We start from the raw sequence: 19,004 nt of genomic DNA, 5'->3' as shown, positions 1-19,004 counted from the left end.
GATGAAATACTCTATGTTCATGGAGTGGAAAATCAGTATTGTTAATATGTCAATGCTTCTTGAGTTGATAGATTTAACCTAATTGCAATTTAAATTCCAGAGTATATACTTTAAATACTGATAAGTAGTTTAAAATTATACAGAAATGAAAAGGCTCTGGATAACCAAAATAATTTTTTTTAGAAGAAGAACAAAGTTAGAGAATTTATAGTACCTGACTCCAAGGCATGCTATAAAACTACATTTATCAAGGTAGTTTAGTATTGGAATCACTGAAACAAAATTTAGAGTACAAGTGTGTATTTAGGCATAGGCCAATACAAGTGTTGTCAAAAGCTTTTTTGACAAAAGTTCCAAGGTAATTCAATGGGCAAAGATAATCTTTTCAACAAATGTTTCTAGAACAATATGCAAAGAAATGATCCTCAATGCTTACTTCACATAATTTTCAAAAATTATTGAAAATGAATTAGAGTCCTAAATGTAAGAGCTACAGCTATAATCTAGAAAATTATATACTATAAAATTTCTAGAAGAATATATGGGAGAAAATCTTGGTGAAATTGAGCTTCATAAAAAATTCTTGAATATGAAACAAAAAGCACAAACTATATTGGAAAAAAAGACAAATTTGATTTTACCATACTATAAATTTTTATCTTTCAAAAGACACTATTTTAAAATAAAAGGGGAACCACAGATTAGAAAAGAATATTTATAAAATATATATCTGTTAAAGAATTCATATCTAGAATATACAAAAAACTGTTATAACAGAATTAAAAGAACACAAACAACCCAAATACAAATAGCCAAAAGACTGAAATAAACACTTCAGCAAAGAAGACCTACAGATGGCACATAAGCACATGAAAAGAAGCTCATCATAATTAGTTACTAGAGAAATCAAAATAAAACCTAACTAAATATCAGTATAACCCACAAACATGGCTAAAATTAAAAGATTATACAAAGTGTTAACAAGGAAGTAGAGTAACTACTTGTATACTTGTATGACTTGTATACTGGTAGGAATGTAAAATTTTAGATAAATTTGGCAATTTCTTAACATGCTGTAATGCACTTCCTATAGCACCCAGACTTCTACTACTAGATGTTTACAAAAGATAAATGAAATTCGATGTTTACACAAAGACTTGTAATGAATATTAACAGCAGCAGCAGCTTTACTTATAACAGCTTATAAGTAAGCTTACAATAACTTATCTTGGAAACAATGCAGATGTCTACCCACCTGTGAACAGGTAAAGAAATTGTGGTATATCTTAACTATGGACTCAGCAAAATACAGGGTAACAAACTATTAATACATGCAACAAGATGAATGAATCTCAAAATAATTATGCAGAGTAGAAAATGCCAACAAAAGATAGCACATGTTCTATGATTTCATTTACATAAAATTCTAGGAAATGCAAACTAATCTGTACTGACAAAGCTCACATGAGTAATTGCCTGGGGATTGAGAAGGAGGAAGGAATTACAAAAGAATTCTAAGGAACTTTTGGGAATGGTGGATATGTTTCCTATCTTGAAAGTTGTGATAGTCTTATGAGTTTATATATATGTCAAATTGTCAAATTTTATATTCTAAATATGTGTGGTTTATTGTACATCAATTAGATCTCAATAAAGGTGAAATAAACCATGTAGTTATTTGGAGCAAAAATCCTAACACTAGATAATGTGAGGCCATTATTTATGTAGATCTTCTAATATATGTGACAACAATAGCACAAAAGACAAAGAGGAGCAGAGTACATGTAATTATCATTCTCCAAGTTCCTACATTTTAGTGAAATAGGACAACATTAATTTTAAGTGGGATTTCAATAATTTAAGGATGTGTTTGAAATCATTAAGGCAATTACACACAAAAAAAAATACAAGGTAATATGCAAATAGACAATAGAGGAATAAAAATGGAATACTAAAAATATTTGATTAACCAAATGAAGATATAGAAGGGGAACTGAAGAACAAAAAACAGGTGAGATAAAACTGAAAACAAACAGGAACATGGTAAAACAAACCTAACCATAGTTATGCTGAACTAACTCAATAGTTATGTTGAATGTAAATGAAGTAATCACTCTAATTAAAAGGAAGAAATTTTAAGACTTAAACCCCAAGATTCAACTCTATCTCATTTATAAGAGGTACACTTTAAACATAAAACACAAAGAAGCTGTAAGTAAAATGATGGGAAAAGATGCACTATGCAGACCACAAACGTAAGCAAGCTGAAGTGGCTGTATTACTAACAGACAAAATAGCACTCAGTAGAATTATCACAGATAAGAAGAAACATAATGATTAAAGGGAAAACAGAATATAAAATGTATATGTACCAAATAACTTAAAAATGCATAAAGCAAAAATCAACAGAATTAAGGAGAGAAATAGATAATTCTACAATTGTAGTTGGAGATCTTAATATCACCTCTCAGAAATAAACAGAACAATTAAATAAAATATCATAAAGATACAGAACCAGGGTTAGCAAAGTTCTTTTATTAAGGGCCAAATAATCCAACATTTTAGGCTTTGTGGGCTGCATATGACCTCTGTGGTATATGCTTTAATGTTTCGTTATTTTACAACCCTTGAAAATGGAAAAATCATTCTTAGCTCATAGGATGTATAAAAATAGGCCAGATTTGGTCCATAGGCTATAGTTTACTGAATCCTGATATAGAAGATCTAAATATCACTATAAATCACCTTGATCTAATTGAGACCAACATAATAATTGCAGAATATATATTCTTCTCATGTGCACATGGAATGTTTACCAAGACAGATCATATACTGTAAAACAAATCTCAATGCACTACAAAAGACTGTACAGATCACTATTTTTAAAAGTAGAAATCATTTTTAAAAGTAGATCAGATCACTATTTTTAAAAGTAGAAATTAGTAATTTTAAGATATCCAGAAAAACCCTAAATTTTAAAAAATTAAGTAATACATCTCTAAAGAACCCTTGGGTCAAAATAGAAATTATACTAGATATTAGAAAATATTCTGAATTAAATGATAATGAAAATATAACATCAAAATTTGCAGAAAGTAGCTGAAACAGTAATTGGGGAAATTTATAGCTTTAAATGCTTATATAAAGAAGAATGATAAGACAAATAGAATAAATTCAAACAGTTGGTGGATAAAGGATATATGGGAGTTCCTTATACTATTTTTACCACTTTTCTGTAAGTTAAAACTTGAAAAAATTAAAAGTTCCTTAATTTTCTATTTAGCCAAGTTATTTTTCACATGTAAGACCAAGAAGCAAAAGAGATGTTTAAGATTGGGTCAAAATAGTAAATTATCTCTCTTTCTATACAAAGCAACAAACATGTATGAAGTTTTATAAAAACCAGGGTAACATTAGCAAATAGGAAATTTCACATAACTACTAAAAGATAGAAATCAGACAAAATGATATCTATGGAGATAAGAGTGGCAAAAAATCAAAGTACTAATCAGAAGAGCAGTAATTAACCAATTAAACAATTTTGGAATAAAAAACTAACTGAAGAGAGAGTTTTCAGAAGAGTAGGTTGAGGATGTTAGTCCCTCCTTCCACTAGCCTGTATCAAGAAGTATAATAGAAAGGTATTTCCCTTTACACTAGGAGTTCTTAACTTTGCCTGCAAATTGAAATCATCTGAGTACCTTTAAAAAATATACTGAGTCTGAGATTCTGTTTAGTTGGTCAGAAATGAGGCCTGAGCACCAGACCAGTGTTTAGTATTGAAATTCAGTATAATTAGAGAGAAATGAGCTTGCCTCAAAGTGCTTATTAATATAGAGTAACTAAGAAGTTTGGTCTTGTCTCAGAAATTTGGCAGGTAGAAGAGAACACAAAAATATATCCATGTGAATTGGTATTTCAAGTAGTCTGTAAGTGGATTATCTAAAAAGTGAGCATTTGGAAACAAAATACTGGAATCTAACTATCTCCCTTTGTAACAAATAAACCACAAGTGGATTAAAGAATTGAATAAAAATGGAAATTAAAAAGTACTAGATAAAAGCAGGTAGACTGTTTTTTCATATTAGGTTAAGTAAGTCCTGATAAACATGCCACAAAACTGACACTCTACAAAGGCATTATTTAAATTTACTGAATAAAACATTTTAAGCTTATCTATTAACCAGTCAGCAATACAGCCAAAAAGTAAGAGTATTTGTAGCGTTCTTATACCTGAGACATTTCCTGAAATTAATATTAAAATCGTAATAAACACAAACGAGGAAAGGACCTAAGTACATGTAATTTTTATAATGAAAAACTAAAAATGTAAAGCAGTATTCAAATTACTATAATATCCATCTATAAATTAAATGTTATCTTAAGACTCTCACCAAAAAATAAGTCATTAAAAAATTCTGACAAATGAATAATGATATACTTGATTTTGGCTATTTCAGTAAGCAATATATAATAAGTTTACTTACAAGCTGATATGTGTTCTTGATTTCTCGCAATCATGTTCTTTATAGATTTTGAAGCTGTTTTCCTGCTACCATGAATGGTTGTTGTGGAGAGTTCTTTCAGTTTCCAGTGGGTCCAAAATCCTTTCTGAGGTGGTAAACCTGTTAATACAAAATGTATATTTAACCAAAGAAATTAGGATTTTAAAAACATCTTCTGTCAAAGCCTTTTTTTGAGTATTATACATTTAATTCTCACAACAGTCCTGTAAGGACTGTCAGTCTTAGGTTTCAAATGAGGGAATCTCTATATAGAAATGTTAATATATTATCATATAAGACAGTGAATCAGAAAAGAGATAAACATGATATATACCCTTCTGACTCAAAAATACAAGCTAAGTTCATAAACGGACACGGGGAGATTAACATTCTGAAAACTTCAAAGGACCTAAATATCCAACAGTACATCCAAAGAGTGGATCATGAAGTATCCATAAAAAGTTACCTTGTAAGTATTGATCAACATATAAAAGTAATCATAGTATTGTTTTTATGTGAAGGGAAATTTTACCTTATACAGATGTGTGACTGTAGCTTAATTGTTAACAGGATTGGCCCTGGGCAACAATCAATAGATGATTGCATCTAAAATTTTTCCCTCTCTGTATCTATTATTTTCAAAGTAATGTTTTTGAATCGATTATAGCACTCTAAAGGTAATAAAAATAAATTTCATTTAAAAAGTTCCACTTTTGTTCCAAAAGCTGTGTAGAGTTGAAAAATTGATTTAACCACACAAAACATTTATATCCTCAGCAGTAAAAATGAGAACAATATAAATTCCTTAGTATACTTCATATGCTTATTCTGATGGTTAATTGAGTTTGTATGTTAAAGCATTCAGTAACTGGGAAACATGAATATAAAAACAAACATAAAAAATAATAAACATATTAACATACATTGACATACTCATAAAATATACCCAATATTTTCCCAGTAGTGAGCATTCAATGAGGATTATTTGTTATAGTTTGATATCAAATTGGAATTTTCAAAGTGTTTTTAAATTTGGTCATTGTTTATTTTACATTAGTTGCCACTAGATAAAATATTCAAAATGATTCATTTGAATGTTTCTCAATATTGTCTGTGTTTTAAAATATATAGCATATTAGTGGAAAATATGGGGTATAGGAAGGTCAATAGATCAGGATATTTAAAAGATAGTTTTTTATTGAGTGGGGGATCAGTGTCAGAGTAGGAAGACATGGAGCTCACTTCTCACAAACACATCCAAAATATACCTACACGTGGAAGACAACTTAAAAAAAAAAAAACTAACTGGAAACCAGCAGAATATCATTTATAAAGCTAAAACTGTAAGAAAGATCTCCATGTAACTGGGCAGAATTGCAGGAGGAGGGGAAGGCATTAGGTTGGGACCAGCGCCCTTGGAGGGGTATGGAAGAGAAGGTCCACACAGGTGGATCCTCACCCTGGGGAGCCCCTTTGTCTGCCAGGAAATCCACTGAGACAGATGGGAGAGCTGGAGAAGCCTAGACTCTACTTGTGAGGAGGGTATGTGTGTCAGATTGCTAACAATCAGAGCAGCGAGAGACTTGCACAGATGGCAGCCACCTCATCACACTTCCTAATCCAAAGGGCAAATGCCCAGTTCCCCCTCCAAACCACAGCCTGGCAGGAGATCAGAGAAAGATGCAGTCTAGCTGCTAGGAGTGGGACTGTTGACTTAAGCAGTAGCTCTAGTTTTCATTTTTGAGGAACCTCCATACTGTTTCCCACAGTGGCTCTACCAATTTACATTTCAACCAACAACAAGGGTTCTCTTTTCCTCATCAATATTTGTTATTTGTAGTCACTTTGAAAATGGCCATTCTAACAGGTGTGAGGTGATGTCTCATTGTGGTTTTGACTAGCATTTCCCTGGTGATTAGTGATGCTGAACATCCTTTCCTGTACCTGTTGGATATCAGTATGTCTTCTTTGGAAAAACGTCTTCAGTTCTTCTATTTTTAAAATCAGATAGTTTCTTTTTGTTTGTTTTGCTATTGAATTGAGTTTCTTTTAGCTTTTGGGTATCAATCCCTTATAAGATATGATTTGCACATATATTTAATAAGTTCCTTTTGAATTTTGTTGATTTCTTTTTTTTTACTGTGCAGAAGCTTTTTAGTTTGATGTAGTTTCACTTACTAATTTCTGCTTTTGTTGCTTGTGCTTTTGATATCATATCCAAAACATTATCACCAAGACATATATTAAGGAGCTTTTCCACTACGTTTTCTTCTTAAAGAGTTTTATGGTTTCAGTTCTTTCCTCCATTTGAAGTTAATTTTTGTGAGTGATATAGAAAAAGCAAGGGAATTTCAGAAAAACATCTGCTTCACTGACTACACTAACGCCTCTGACTGTGTGGATTACAACAAACTGGAAAATTGTTAAAGAGATGAGAATACCAGACCACCTTACCTGCCTCCTGAGAAACCCGTATATAGGTCAAGAAGCAACAATCAGAACCAGACAGGGAACAACAGACTGGTTCAAAATTGGGAAAGGAGTATGTCAAGGCTGTATTTTGTCACTCTGCTAATTTAACTTATATCCAGAGTACATTATGCAAAATGCCACGCTGGATGAAGAGGATGCTGGAATCAAGAATTGCTGGGAGAAATATCAACAGCCTCATATATGCAGATGCTACCACTTTAATGGCAAAAAGCAGGGAAGACCTAAAGAGCCTGTTGATGAGGGTGAAAGAGGAAAGTGAAAAAGCTGGCTTAAAGCTCAACATTCAAAAAATGAAGATCATGGCATCCAGTTCAATCACTTCAAGGTAAATAAAAGGGGAAAAAGTGGAAACAGTGACAGATTTTCTCTTCTTGGGCTCCAAAATCACCGCAGATGGTGACTTCAGCCACGAAATTAGAAGACACTTGCTCCTTGGAAGAAAAGCTACAACAAACCTAGACGTCTCTAAAAAGCAGAGACGTCACTTTGCTGACTAAGGTTCATACAGTCAATGCTATGGTTTTTCCAGTAGTCATGTATGAATATGAGAATCGGACAATAAAAAAGGCTGAGCACTGAAGAATTGATACTTTCGAACCGTGGTGCTTGAGAATGTTCTTGAGAATATTCTTTAGAATCCCTTGGACAGCAGGGAGATCAAACTAGTCAATCCTAAGGAAAATCAACCCTGAATATTCATTGGAGGGACTGATGCTAAAGCTCCAATACTTTGGCCACCTGATGCGAAGAGCTGACTCAATGGAAAAGACCCTGATGCTGGAAAGGATTGAGGGCAGGAGGAGAGGCAGGTGACAGAGGATGAGATGGTTGGATGGCATCAGTGCTCAATGGATGTGAGTTTGAGCAAACTCTGGGAGATACTGAAGGACAGGGAAGCCTGGTGTGCTGCAGTCCATGGGGTTGCAAAGAGTCAGACACAACTTAGCAACTGGACAACAAGAAGATAGGAGTCAGATTTCATTACTCTACATGTGGTGATTCAGCTTTCCCAAGACCATGTATTGAAGAGATTATCATATTCCTATTGAGTATTCTTGGCTTCTTTGTCAAATATTAGTTGACTGTTTGTGAAGGTTTATTTCTGGGCTCTCAATTTTCTTCCATTGGTCTATGTGGCCTTCTTTGTTTAGTTTCCATGTTTTGCTCAAATTACATAACTGATCATACATGTTATCCATCTTTTCCACTTGAGCATTTACCATATTAATCATAGGTAGTTAAAATTTTCTGTCTAATATTCTAATACCTGTCCCTTATCTAAAACTGGTTCTGCTTATTTCTTTGTCTTTTGATAGGTAGTTCTCTCTGTTTCTGGGGTAAGTTGCGTCTCCACTCCTTCACTAAGGGTAACTGGATTTGCTGCCCTTCCTCCTCACAACATTTCTCCCTCCTCCTGCTGTGACTTAAAGCTTGTTGTTGTTGTTAACACAAAGAAGATAGAAGAGAAGGGCCCAGGCAAGGCTTTTTTGTAGTGGTTTCTTGTAGTGGTTTTTCTTACATTCTTCCAGGCTTTCTCAAGACTGTCATACCATCCTCAATTATTACTTATAAAATATGTGGAGAGAAACTTGTAATGTCAACTTCCTCCTGTTTATGAAGATCCTAAGGGTCCTATATGGTCACCCTAGACCATACTCAGCTCTAAGTAATTCATTAGAAATTTCGGCTAAATTCTTCTCACTGCCTTTTTATGGCATCTAGCTGCATCTGTCCCATGTGAGCAAGTGCTAACACTTGGTCTTCCCTTGGAGGCACCTGTCTTTCTGTAGATTTTGGGTTGACTGCCTTGGAATCTCTGATGGGTTCAAGGAAAGTTTCAAATTTGCACACAGTTTAGTGTTTTCAGGTAGAAGAGTGGAAGTAATATCATTTTAGTTTTCTACATCCTAAACAGAAGCCAGAAGTCAGAGCACAAACCTTCATCTTACTCAATGTAAAGCTGCCACGTAGGATAGTCATAAAGCTTGTGCTAAAACTTAGCCAATCATACACAATCTTAATGTGTCTCGAAACATTATATCTACTACTGTGGGCAGGAATCCCTTAGAAGAAATGGAATAGCCATCATGGTCAACAAAAGAGTCCAAAATGCAGTACTTGGATGCAATCTCAAAAACGACAGAATATCTCTGTTCGTTTCCAAGGCAAACCATTCAGTATCATGGTAATCCAAGTCTATGCCCCAACCAGTAACGCCGAAGAAGCTGAACTTGAACGGTTCTATGAAGACTTACTAGAACTTTTAGAACTAACACCCAAAAAAGATGTCCTTTTCATTATAGGGGACTGGAATGCAAAAGTAGGAAGTCAGGAAACACCTGGCGTAACAGGCAAATTTAGCCTTGGAGTACAGAATGAAGCAGGGCAAAGGCTAATAGAGTTTTGCCACGAGAACACACTGGTCATAGCAAACACCCTCTTCCAACAACACAAGAGAAGACTCTACACATGGACATCACCAGGTGGCCAACACCAAAATCAGATTAATTATATTCTTTGCAGCCAAAGATGGAGAAGCTCTATACAGTCAGCAAAAACAAGACCGGGAGCAGACTGTGGCTCAGATCATGAACTCCTTATTGCTAAATTCAGACTTAAATTGAAGAAAGTAGGGAAAACAACTAGATCATTGAGGTATGACCTAAATCAAATCCCTTATGATTATACAGTGGAAGTGAGAAATAGATTTAAGGGACTAGATCTGATAGACAGAGTGCTTGATGAACGATGGACAGAGGTTCATGACATTGTACAGGAGACAGGAATCAAGACCATCCCCATGGAAAAGAAATGCAAAAAAGCAAAATGGCTGTCTGAGGAGGCCTTACAAATAGCTGGGAAAGGAAGAGAAGCAAAAAGCAAAGGAGAAAAGGAAAGATATTCCCATCTGAATGCAGAGTTCCAAAGAAGAGCAAGGAGAGATAAGAAAGCCTTCCTTGGCAATCAATGCAAAGAAATAGAGGAAAACAACAGAATGGGAAAGACTAGAGATCTCTTCAAGAAAATTAGAGATACCAAGGGAACATTTCATGCAAAGATGGGCTTGATAAAGGACAGAAACAGTATGGACCCAACAGAAGCAGAAGATATTAAGAAGAGGTGGCAAGAATACACAGAAGAACTGTACCAAAAAGGTCTTCATGACCCAGGTAATCACGATGGTGTGATCACTCACCTAGAGCCAGACATCCTGGAATGTGAAGTCAAGCGGGCCTTAGAAAGCATCACTACGAACAAAGCTAGCGGAGGTGATCGAATTCCAGTTGAGCTATTTCAAATCCTAAAAGGTGATGCTGTGAAAGTGCTGCACTCGATATGCCAGCAAATTTGGAAAACTCAGTAGTGGCCACAGGACTGGAAAAGGTCAGTTTTCATTCCAATCCCAAAGAAAGGCAATGCAAAGAATGTTCGAACTACCACACAATTGCACTCATCTCACACGCTAGTAAAGTAAAGCTCAAAATTCTCCAAGACAGGCTTCAGCAATACATGAACTGTGAACTTCCAGATGTTCAAGCTGGTTTTAGAAAAGGCAGAGGAACCAGAGATCAAATTGCCAACATCTGCTGGATTATCAAAAAAGCAAGAGAGTTCCAGAAAAACATCTATTTCTGCTTTATTGACTATGCCAAAGCCTTTGACTGCATGGGTCACAATAAACTGTGGAAATTTTGAAAGAGATGGGAATATCAGACCATCTGACCTGTCTCTTGAGAAACCTGTATGCAGGTCAGGAAGCGACAGTTCGAACTGCACATGGAACAAGAGACTGGTTCCAAATAGGAAAAGGAGTACGTCAAGGCTGTATATTGTCACCCTGCTTATTTAACTTATATGCACAGTACATCATGAGAAACCCTGGGCTGAGGAAGCAAAAGCTGGAATCAAGATTGCCGGGAGAAATATCAATAACCTCAGATATGCAGATGACACCACCCTTATGGCAGAAAGTGAAGAAGAACTAAAGAGCCTCTTGATGAAAGTGGAAGAGGAGAGTGAAGAAGTTGGCTTAAAGCTCAACGTTCAGAAAACTAAGATCATGGCATCTGGTTCCATCACTTCATTGCAAATAGATGGGGAAACAGTGGAAACAGTGTCAGACCTTATTTTTTTGGGCTCCAAAATCACTGCTGATGGTGATTGCAGCCATGAAATTAAAAGACGCTTGCTCCTTGGAAGGAAGGTTATGACCAACCTAGATAGCATATTTAAAAGCAGAGGCATTACTTTGCCAACAAAGGTCCATCTAGTCAAGGCTATGGTTTTTCCAGTGGTCATGTATGGATATGAGAGCTGGACGGTGAAGATAGCTGAGCACTGAAGAATTGATGCTTTTGAACTGTGGTGTTGGAGAAGACTCTTGAGAGTCTCTTGGACTGCAAGAAGATCCAACCAGTCCATCCTAAAGGAGATCAGTCCTGGGTGTTCATTGGAAGATTGATGTTGAACTGAAACTCCAATACTTTGGCCACCTCATGCAAAGAGTTGACTCATTGGAAAAGACCCTAATGCTGGGAAGGATTTGGGGCAGGAGGAGAAGGGGATGACAGAGGATGAGACGGTTGGATGGCGTCACTGACTCAATGGACATGGGTTTGGGTAAACTCCGGGAGTTGGTGATAGACAGGGAGGCCTGGCGTGCTGCGATTCATGGGGTCGCAAAGAGTCGGACACGACTGAGCGACTGAACTGAACTGATACTAGGCAGAAGTATCCTCCAAATCTTCCATATTTTAATGTTCCCAAATGGTGAATATGTTATGTTACATGGCAAAGAGGAATTAAGGAAGCAGACAGAATTAAATTAATAACTGGCTAGCCTTAAAATACAGACAGTATGCTCTCTTGTCCAGGTGAGCCCAATGTACTGAGAAGAGTTTTAGATATGGAAGAGGGATGTAGAAGAGTCAGTATTAGAATGATGCAATATGAGAAGATGACTAGTCATTGTGGGCTTTGATGAAAGGCTATAAGGCAAAGACTGGAAACACCTTCTGAAAAGCAGCAAAGTGATTCTCCCTAGAGCCTGTAGAACAACACAGTTCTCCCAACATCTTGGTTTTACCCTAGTGAAACTCATTTTGGACCTATGATTTTCAGAACTGTAAGATAATATATTTATGTTGCTTTAAACTAAGTAGTAATTTGCTGCATCAGTAATAGGAAACTAACACAAACTCTGATACTTTTTTTCTTATTGCATATAAGGATCTCTAGGCTTCCCAGGTGGCTCAGTGGTAAAGAATCCACCTGCCAATAAGTGTTTGATCCCTTGGTTGGGAAGATCCCCTGGAGAAGGAAATGGCAACTGACTCCAGTATTCTTGCCTGGGAAATCCCATGGACAGAGAAGCCTGGTGGGGCTATAGTCCATGGTGTTACAAAAAGTCGGACATGACTTAGCAACTAAACAACAACAACAAACAAAGAAATCGGGTAAAAAAAAAAATTTGTGAAATATGAACCAAAATGAAAGCCAACTGTCAATGTAAGTAATCAAACTGAATAAAATGCAAAGAAACTAATAAAGTGATGACTTCATCTTTAAAAAAAGGAATTTCTCATATATTATGAAGGAGAAATTGAATCAAGTATTTTAGATCTATGATATAAATATTTCTCCAACAAAGAAGTAGAAAAATGCCTTTTAAATTCCTTCAACAAGTGCTCTTGCCAAAACAAAATAATTAATCACAATTGAGAGATAAAAACATAGTAAAAGGTGAAAAGGTTATTTATGAGCATAGAACTCAGAAAACATGTGAGTCTTGATAGATATGCAATGTGAGAAAAAACACTGTGACAGAAATCTGTACAAACATATCCATGATTAAATAAATCACAGAGGCTCTAGTGCAGCTACCACTACTGTCTTTGTTTTCAACTTAAAATCTTATCCATGCATAAAATAGAAATGAACAATTATGTACAAGTCAGTGAATCTTCACAAGTTTAATACATGGTGTCCATGTTCAGCTCAGTTGCTCAGTCGTGTCTGACTCTTTGCGACCCCATGAATCGCAGCATGCCACGCCTCCCTGTCCATCACCAACTCCTGGAGTTTACCCAAACTCATCTCCAATGAGTCGGTGATGCCATCCAACCATCTCATCCTCTGTCGTCCCCTTCTCCTCCTGCCCACAATCCTTCCCAGCATTAGGGTCTTTTCAAATGAGTCAGCTCTTCCATGAGGTGGCCAAAATATTGGAGTTTCAGCTTCAACATCAGTCCTTCCAATGAACACCCAGGACTGATTTCCTTTAAGATGGACTGGTTGGATCTCCTTGCAGTCCAAGGGACTCTCAAGAGTCTTCTCCAACACCACAGTTCAAAAGAATCAATTCTTCGGTGCTCAGCTTTCGTCACCATCCAACTCTCACATCCATACATCATCACTGGAAAAACCATAGCCTTGACTAGACGGACCTTTGTTGACAAAGTAATGTCTCTGCTTTTTAATATGCTGTCTAGGTTGGTCGTAACTTTCCTTCCGAGGATCAAGTGTCTTTTAATTTCATTGGTGCAATCACAATCTGCAGTGATTTTGGAGCCCCCAAAAATAAAGTCAGCCACTGTTTCCCCCTCTATTTGCCATGAAGTGATGGGACCGGATGCCATGATCTTAGTTTTCTGAATGTTGAGCTTTAAGCCAACTTTTTTCACTCTCTTTTCTCACTTTCATCAAGAGGCTCTTTAGTTCTTCTTCACTTTCTGCCATAAGGGTGGTGTCATCTGTATATCTGAGGTTATTGATATTTCTCCCGGCAATCTTGATTCCAGCTTGTGCTTCATCCAGCCCAGCACTTCTCATGATATACTCTGCATATAAGTTAAATAAGCAGGATGACAATATACAGCCTTGATGTACTCCTTTTCCTATTTAAAGGACTAGATCTGATAGAGAGCCTGATGAACTATTGACAGAGGTTCATGACATTGTACAGGAGACAGGGATCAAGACCATCCCCAAGAAAAAGAAATGCAAAAAAACCAAATGGCTGTCTGAGGAAGCCTTACAAATAGCTGTGAAAAGAAGAGAAGTGAAAAGCAAAGGAGAAAGGGAAAGATACACCCATTTGAATGCAGAGTTCCAAAGAAGAGCAAGGAGAGATAAGAAAGCCTTTCTCAGTGATCAATGCAAAGAAACAGAGGAAATAGACTAGGAAAGACAAGAGATCTCTTCAAGAAAATTAGAGATACCAAGGGAACATTTCATGCAAGGATGGGCTCAATAAAGGACAGATAATGTATGGACCTAATAGAAGCAGAAGATATTAAGAAGAGGTGGCAAGAATACACAGAAGAACGACACAAAAAAGATCTTCATGACTCAGAAAATCACGATGGTGTGATCACCCACCAAGAGCCAGACATCCTGGAATGTGAAGTCAAGTGGGCCTTAGGAAGTATCACTATGAACAAAGCTAGTGGAGGTGATGGAATTCCAGTTGAGCTATTTCAAATCCTAAAAGATGATGCTGTGAAAGTGCTGCACTCAATATGTCAGCAAATTTGGAAAACTCAGCAGTGGCCACAGGACTGGAAAAGGTCAGTTTTCATTCCAATCCCAAAGAAAGGCAATGCCAAAGAATGTTCCAAACACCACACAATTGTGCTAAAGTAATGCTCAAAATTCTCCAAGCCAGGCTTCAGCAATATGTGAACCATGAACTTCCAGATGTTCAAGCTGGTTTTAGAAAATGCAGAGGAACCAGAGATCAAATTCCCAACATTCGCTGGATCATCAAAAAGGCAAGAGAGTTCCAGAAAAAACATCTATTTCCGCTTTATTGACTATGCCAAAGCTTTTGACTGTGTGGATCACAACAAACTGTGGAAAATTCTTAAAGTGATGGGGATACCAGACCACCTTAGAAATCTGTATTCAGGTCAAGAAGCAACAGTTAGAACTGGACACGTAACAACAGACTGGTTCCAAATAGGAAAAGGAGTACATCAAGGCTGTATATTGTCACCCTGTTTATTTAACTTATATTCAGAGTACATCATGAGAAATGCTGGGCTGGAAGAAACACAAGCTGGAATCAAGATTGCCAGGAGAAAATATCAATAACCTCAGATATGCAGATGATACCACCCTTATGGCAGAAAGCAAAGAAGAACTAAAGAGCCTCTTCATGAAAGTGAAAGAGGAGAGTGAAAAATTGGCTTAAAACTCAATATCCAGAAGACTAAGATCATGGCATCTGGTCCCATCACTTCATGGGAAATAGATGGGGAAACAGTGGAAATAGTGACAGACTTTATTTTTTGGGCTCCAAAATCACTGCAGATAGTGACTGCAGCCATGAAATTAAAAGACACTTGCTCCTTGGAAGAAAAATTATGACCATCCTAGGTAGCTTATTAAAAAGCAGAGACATTACTTTGCCAACAAAGATCCATCTAGTCAAAGCTATGGTTTATCTAGTAGTAATGTATGGAAGTGAGAGTTGAACTATAAAGAAAGCTGGGCACCAAAGAGTTGATGCTTTTGAACTGTGGTGTTGGAGGAGACTCTTGAGAGTCCCTTGGACTGCAAAGGAGATCTCACCAGTCCATCCTCAAGGAAATCAGTCCTGAATATTCATTGGAAGGACTGATATTGAAGCTGAAACTCCAATACTTTTGCCACCTGATATGAAGAACTGACTCATTGGAAAAGACCCTGATGCTCGGAAAGTTTGAAGGCGGGAAGACAAGGGGACAACAGAGGATGAGATAGTTGGATGGCATCATTGACTGAATGGACATGGGTTCGAGTAAGCTCTGGGAGTTGGTGATGGACAGGGAAGCCTGGTGTGCTGCAGTCCATTCGGTAGCAAAGAGTCAGACACGACTGAGTGACTGAACTGAACTCCTACCTACACACACACAGACACACACACACACACCATGATTCAAACATTTTTTTCCCTTGATTAATGATGGTATGTTATATAAGGAATTTGGTTAGCTCTAGAATTTACCCAGTAGTATTTGTTATAACATTGCCAGCAGTGTTGTAAAAGTAGCAGCTTGAAATACTTCTCTTACAAATATAAAATATGTGTTGTACAGTTTTCTTTCTGTGGTAGTTTTGGTTTCTGCAAGAATTCCACTGCCTATAAAATTATTTGTCTTCTAAAGTTAATAACTGATTAATTTTATTATAACAGAATTTTCAGAAGAAAATCATCATCATTATTTTGAAACATAGACATCAATATTCTATGTTTTGTAAGACAAAGAACTACAAAATTTTTGACTGGAGTAAACAAAATACTGCAATTCAACAGTTTTAGGTACCAAAGTAATGATCAATACTTAAATGACATTCATACCTGACAACCAAAGAAAAATGTTATTCCCTAGATTTTCTTTAAATTCATCATTAAAGAGATTACTGGATTCTGGAAATGCTTCCTGGAATGCTGCATAGATGGCTTGTGCCAAACAATCAGGATACACCTACCAAAACAGAGTCATATTAAAACAATTCCATATTTCATGTAACATTATCTCAAATACCAAAGAAGTTGTTGAGTTTGTGATATATACATGTCCCTTTTTCTCCTTATAAATTGTTTTTGGCCTTTTTTGCCTCTTTGTACTTCCAACAACTGAAGAATATGAACAAAGAAGAGCTGAAAATGAAGTCATATCAATTTAGCTATTTGTTAGCATTTTGGGGAAAAAAGTTTAATTTGGATAAAGGATGAAGTTAACAGTTAAGGTTTAATGATTCTACACTTATTTCCTTTAACCTTGTTATTGATATCCTCTTTCAGAAAAAGTATACCCTCTTTCTAGTAATTATAATAGAAAGTATATATACATTTAATTGAAATATATTTGACATAATACTGCATAAGTTTAAGGTGTACAACATGTTGATATATTTGCATTTTGCAATATGATTACCACCACAGCATCAGGTGACACCTCTATTATGTCACACAATTATCACTTGGTGTGTGTGTGGTGAGAAACAAAAGCATGTTTTTAAATAATTGAAGTCCATTTAGGTGAGTTAATATAGCATAACTCCCATTGTTATTGAGGTTATACTATATTGTTTTCCCCTTGGAAGAAAAGCTATGATCAACCTAGACAGCATATTAAAAAGCTGAGACATTACTTTGCCAACAAAGGTCCATCTAGTCAAAGCTATGGTTTTTCCAGTAGTCATGTATAGATCTGAGAGTTGGACTTTAAAGAAAGCTGAGCACCAACGAATTGATGCTTTTGAACTGTGGTGTTGGAGAAAATTCTTGAGAGTCCCCTGCACTTCAAGGAGATCAAACAAGTCAATCCTAAAGGAAATCAGTCCTGAATATTCATTGGAAGGATTGATGCTGAAGTTGCAACTCCAATACTTTTGGCCACCTGATGTGAAAAACTGACTCACTGGAAAAGACCCTGATGCTGGGAAAGATTGAAGGCAGAAGGAGAAGGGGATGACAGAGGATAACTGTCTACATAACTATAAGACAATGAATTTCCATTGCTTTAATCCACTAACTTCATGATGGTTTTTACACCAGCAATAGGAAACTAATATAGTCACCTATCTCAGCAGTGGTCAAAACTGCCAGTAAGTGATGGTACTCTTTGAAGAATTTCATTAGTTTTCTGGGGTAGGGAAAAGAGGCAGGGAAGAATGCTTTAAAAACACTGATATATTTAATTTTATTGAATCAGCAATGAACATTTTAAAATACTACTGGAAAGAGTCACATATTATAATTGTGGTATATAAAATTATGCTAGTAATTAAAAAGTTGAAGTAGGCAAGGGGAACTTTTACATTTTGTTTTCTGTGTATATCTCAGCTTCAGGAGATTAGTGGGAAAAGAGATAAAAGTGTCAGATGGTGTTGGGAAATTTTCTGAAGGAATATCATTGTATGACATTGAAAGAAAATGAAATAAAAGCCATATGTTCAGATTCAACTAATTTATACTGAACAGTGAGACCTGAAGATAATTTTTTGATTCTTAAATATTAATAGCTTTTCTCAGATGAGCCAATTAGTAATAAAACTCCCAATTATTTTAATGAGTTAAAATAGAAATTAGTCAATGAGAGATGAGGCTCCATTTCTACTTATACAGCTGCGGAGGTAATAGATCTGTAGGGAGGTGATCTGGTTCACAAGAGTAGAAACAGGGGGAGGGGTCCAATCACTAAGGTGTACATGTTAGTTGTTCTCAAGTGAGGCTTTGAATCTTTGTTAAATAACTTGTAATTTCTCCTTGGAAAATGCCACTGAAAATAGCAGAAAAATCAAGTCATGATTTGAGAAGGATTATAAAGACAACATCTTGATATCAAAAGGCACATCTATCTCAAGGAGAACATTCGGACAATAAATGTAAGACTAGAAATTACAGAAAGAGGGATATGTAACGGTGCCACTGCTTGTTTGTTCATGTTAAATAAGCTTTTAAAAATTCCTTTCTTAAGGCTTGTGTTAAAGCATGCTTGACTTTATCAAACTATGTATTAGATAGACAAGACCCACCACAAAAGGACAGACTGGGTGAAAGACTATATATAGGAGAAATCCAGCCAGTTTTGTCATCTCTAGGCAATTTAATGACCAAAAATCCTAACCACTAATATTTTTCCTATAAATTAAGAAAAATAAATTTAATATTAGCAGAGAAAATCCTAGTCTATCTTTTGGAATATCAGTGTTCTATAAGGCAATTTATGAATCATGGTTCAACCTCTTCATCTGATGGATAATGGGCTATGGAACTGAGAAACTGAGAGACTGAATGTCTGCAAGATCACCTGCATAATTAGTAGCAGACTTCTTATTCCCAGCCCACTGCTGGCTTCCTTCTATAATACTCTATGTATATCTTTGTAAGATAGATCAAGATTGAGTATAAATATTTGGCAATTTTATGTTTTCTTGATAGACATTTATTTTATTTTAGAATTTATCCATAAAAATATTTACTGACTTGAAAATACTTATGTATTTCTGATTTTA

At 36.0% G+C, this 19,004-nt stretch overlaps 1 protein-coding gene across 34 annotated transcripts in view; it reads right to left on the bottom strand.

Annotated features, from left to right (window-relative positions):
• The window catches only part of FAM227B (family with sequence similarity 227 member B), a 217,507-nt gene that overhangs the window by 166,475 nt on the left and 32,028 nt on the right, over positions 1–19,004 (bottom strand). For all 34 annotated transcript variants that reach the window (XM_081508382.1, XM_081508376.1, XM_081508389.1 and 31 more), the window contains 2 exons: positions 16,342–16,468; positions 4,488–4,625 (listed from right to left, as the gene is read on the bottom strand). In XM_081508382.1, the coding sequence (XP_081364508.1) occupies positions 4,488–4,625; positions 16,342–16,468 (265 nt within the window). The remainder of the gene's footprint in view (positions 1–4,487; positions 4,626–16,341; positions 16,469–19,004) is intronic.

Source organism: Giraffa tippelskirchi, chromosome 7, assembly GCF_054371585.1.
Source record: "Giraffa tippelskirchi isolate mGirTip1 chromosome 7, T2T-mGirTip1v1.2.pri, whole genome shotgun sequence".
In the NCBI taxonomy this organism is placed as follows: Eukaryota; Metazoa; Chordata; class Mammalia; order Artiodactyla; family Giraffidae; genus Giraffa; species Giraffa tippelskirchi.
This window is presented reverse-complemented; position numbering and strand designations above follow the sequence as displayed.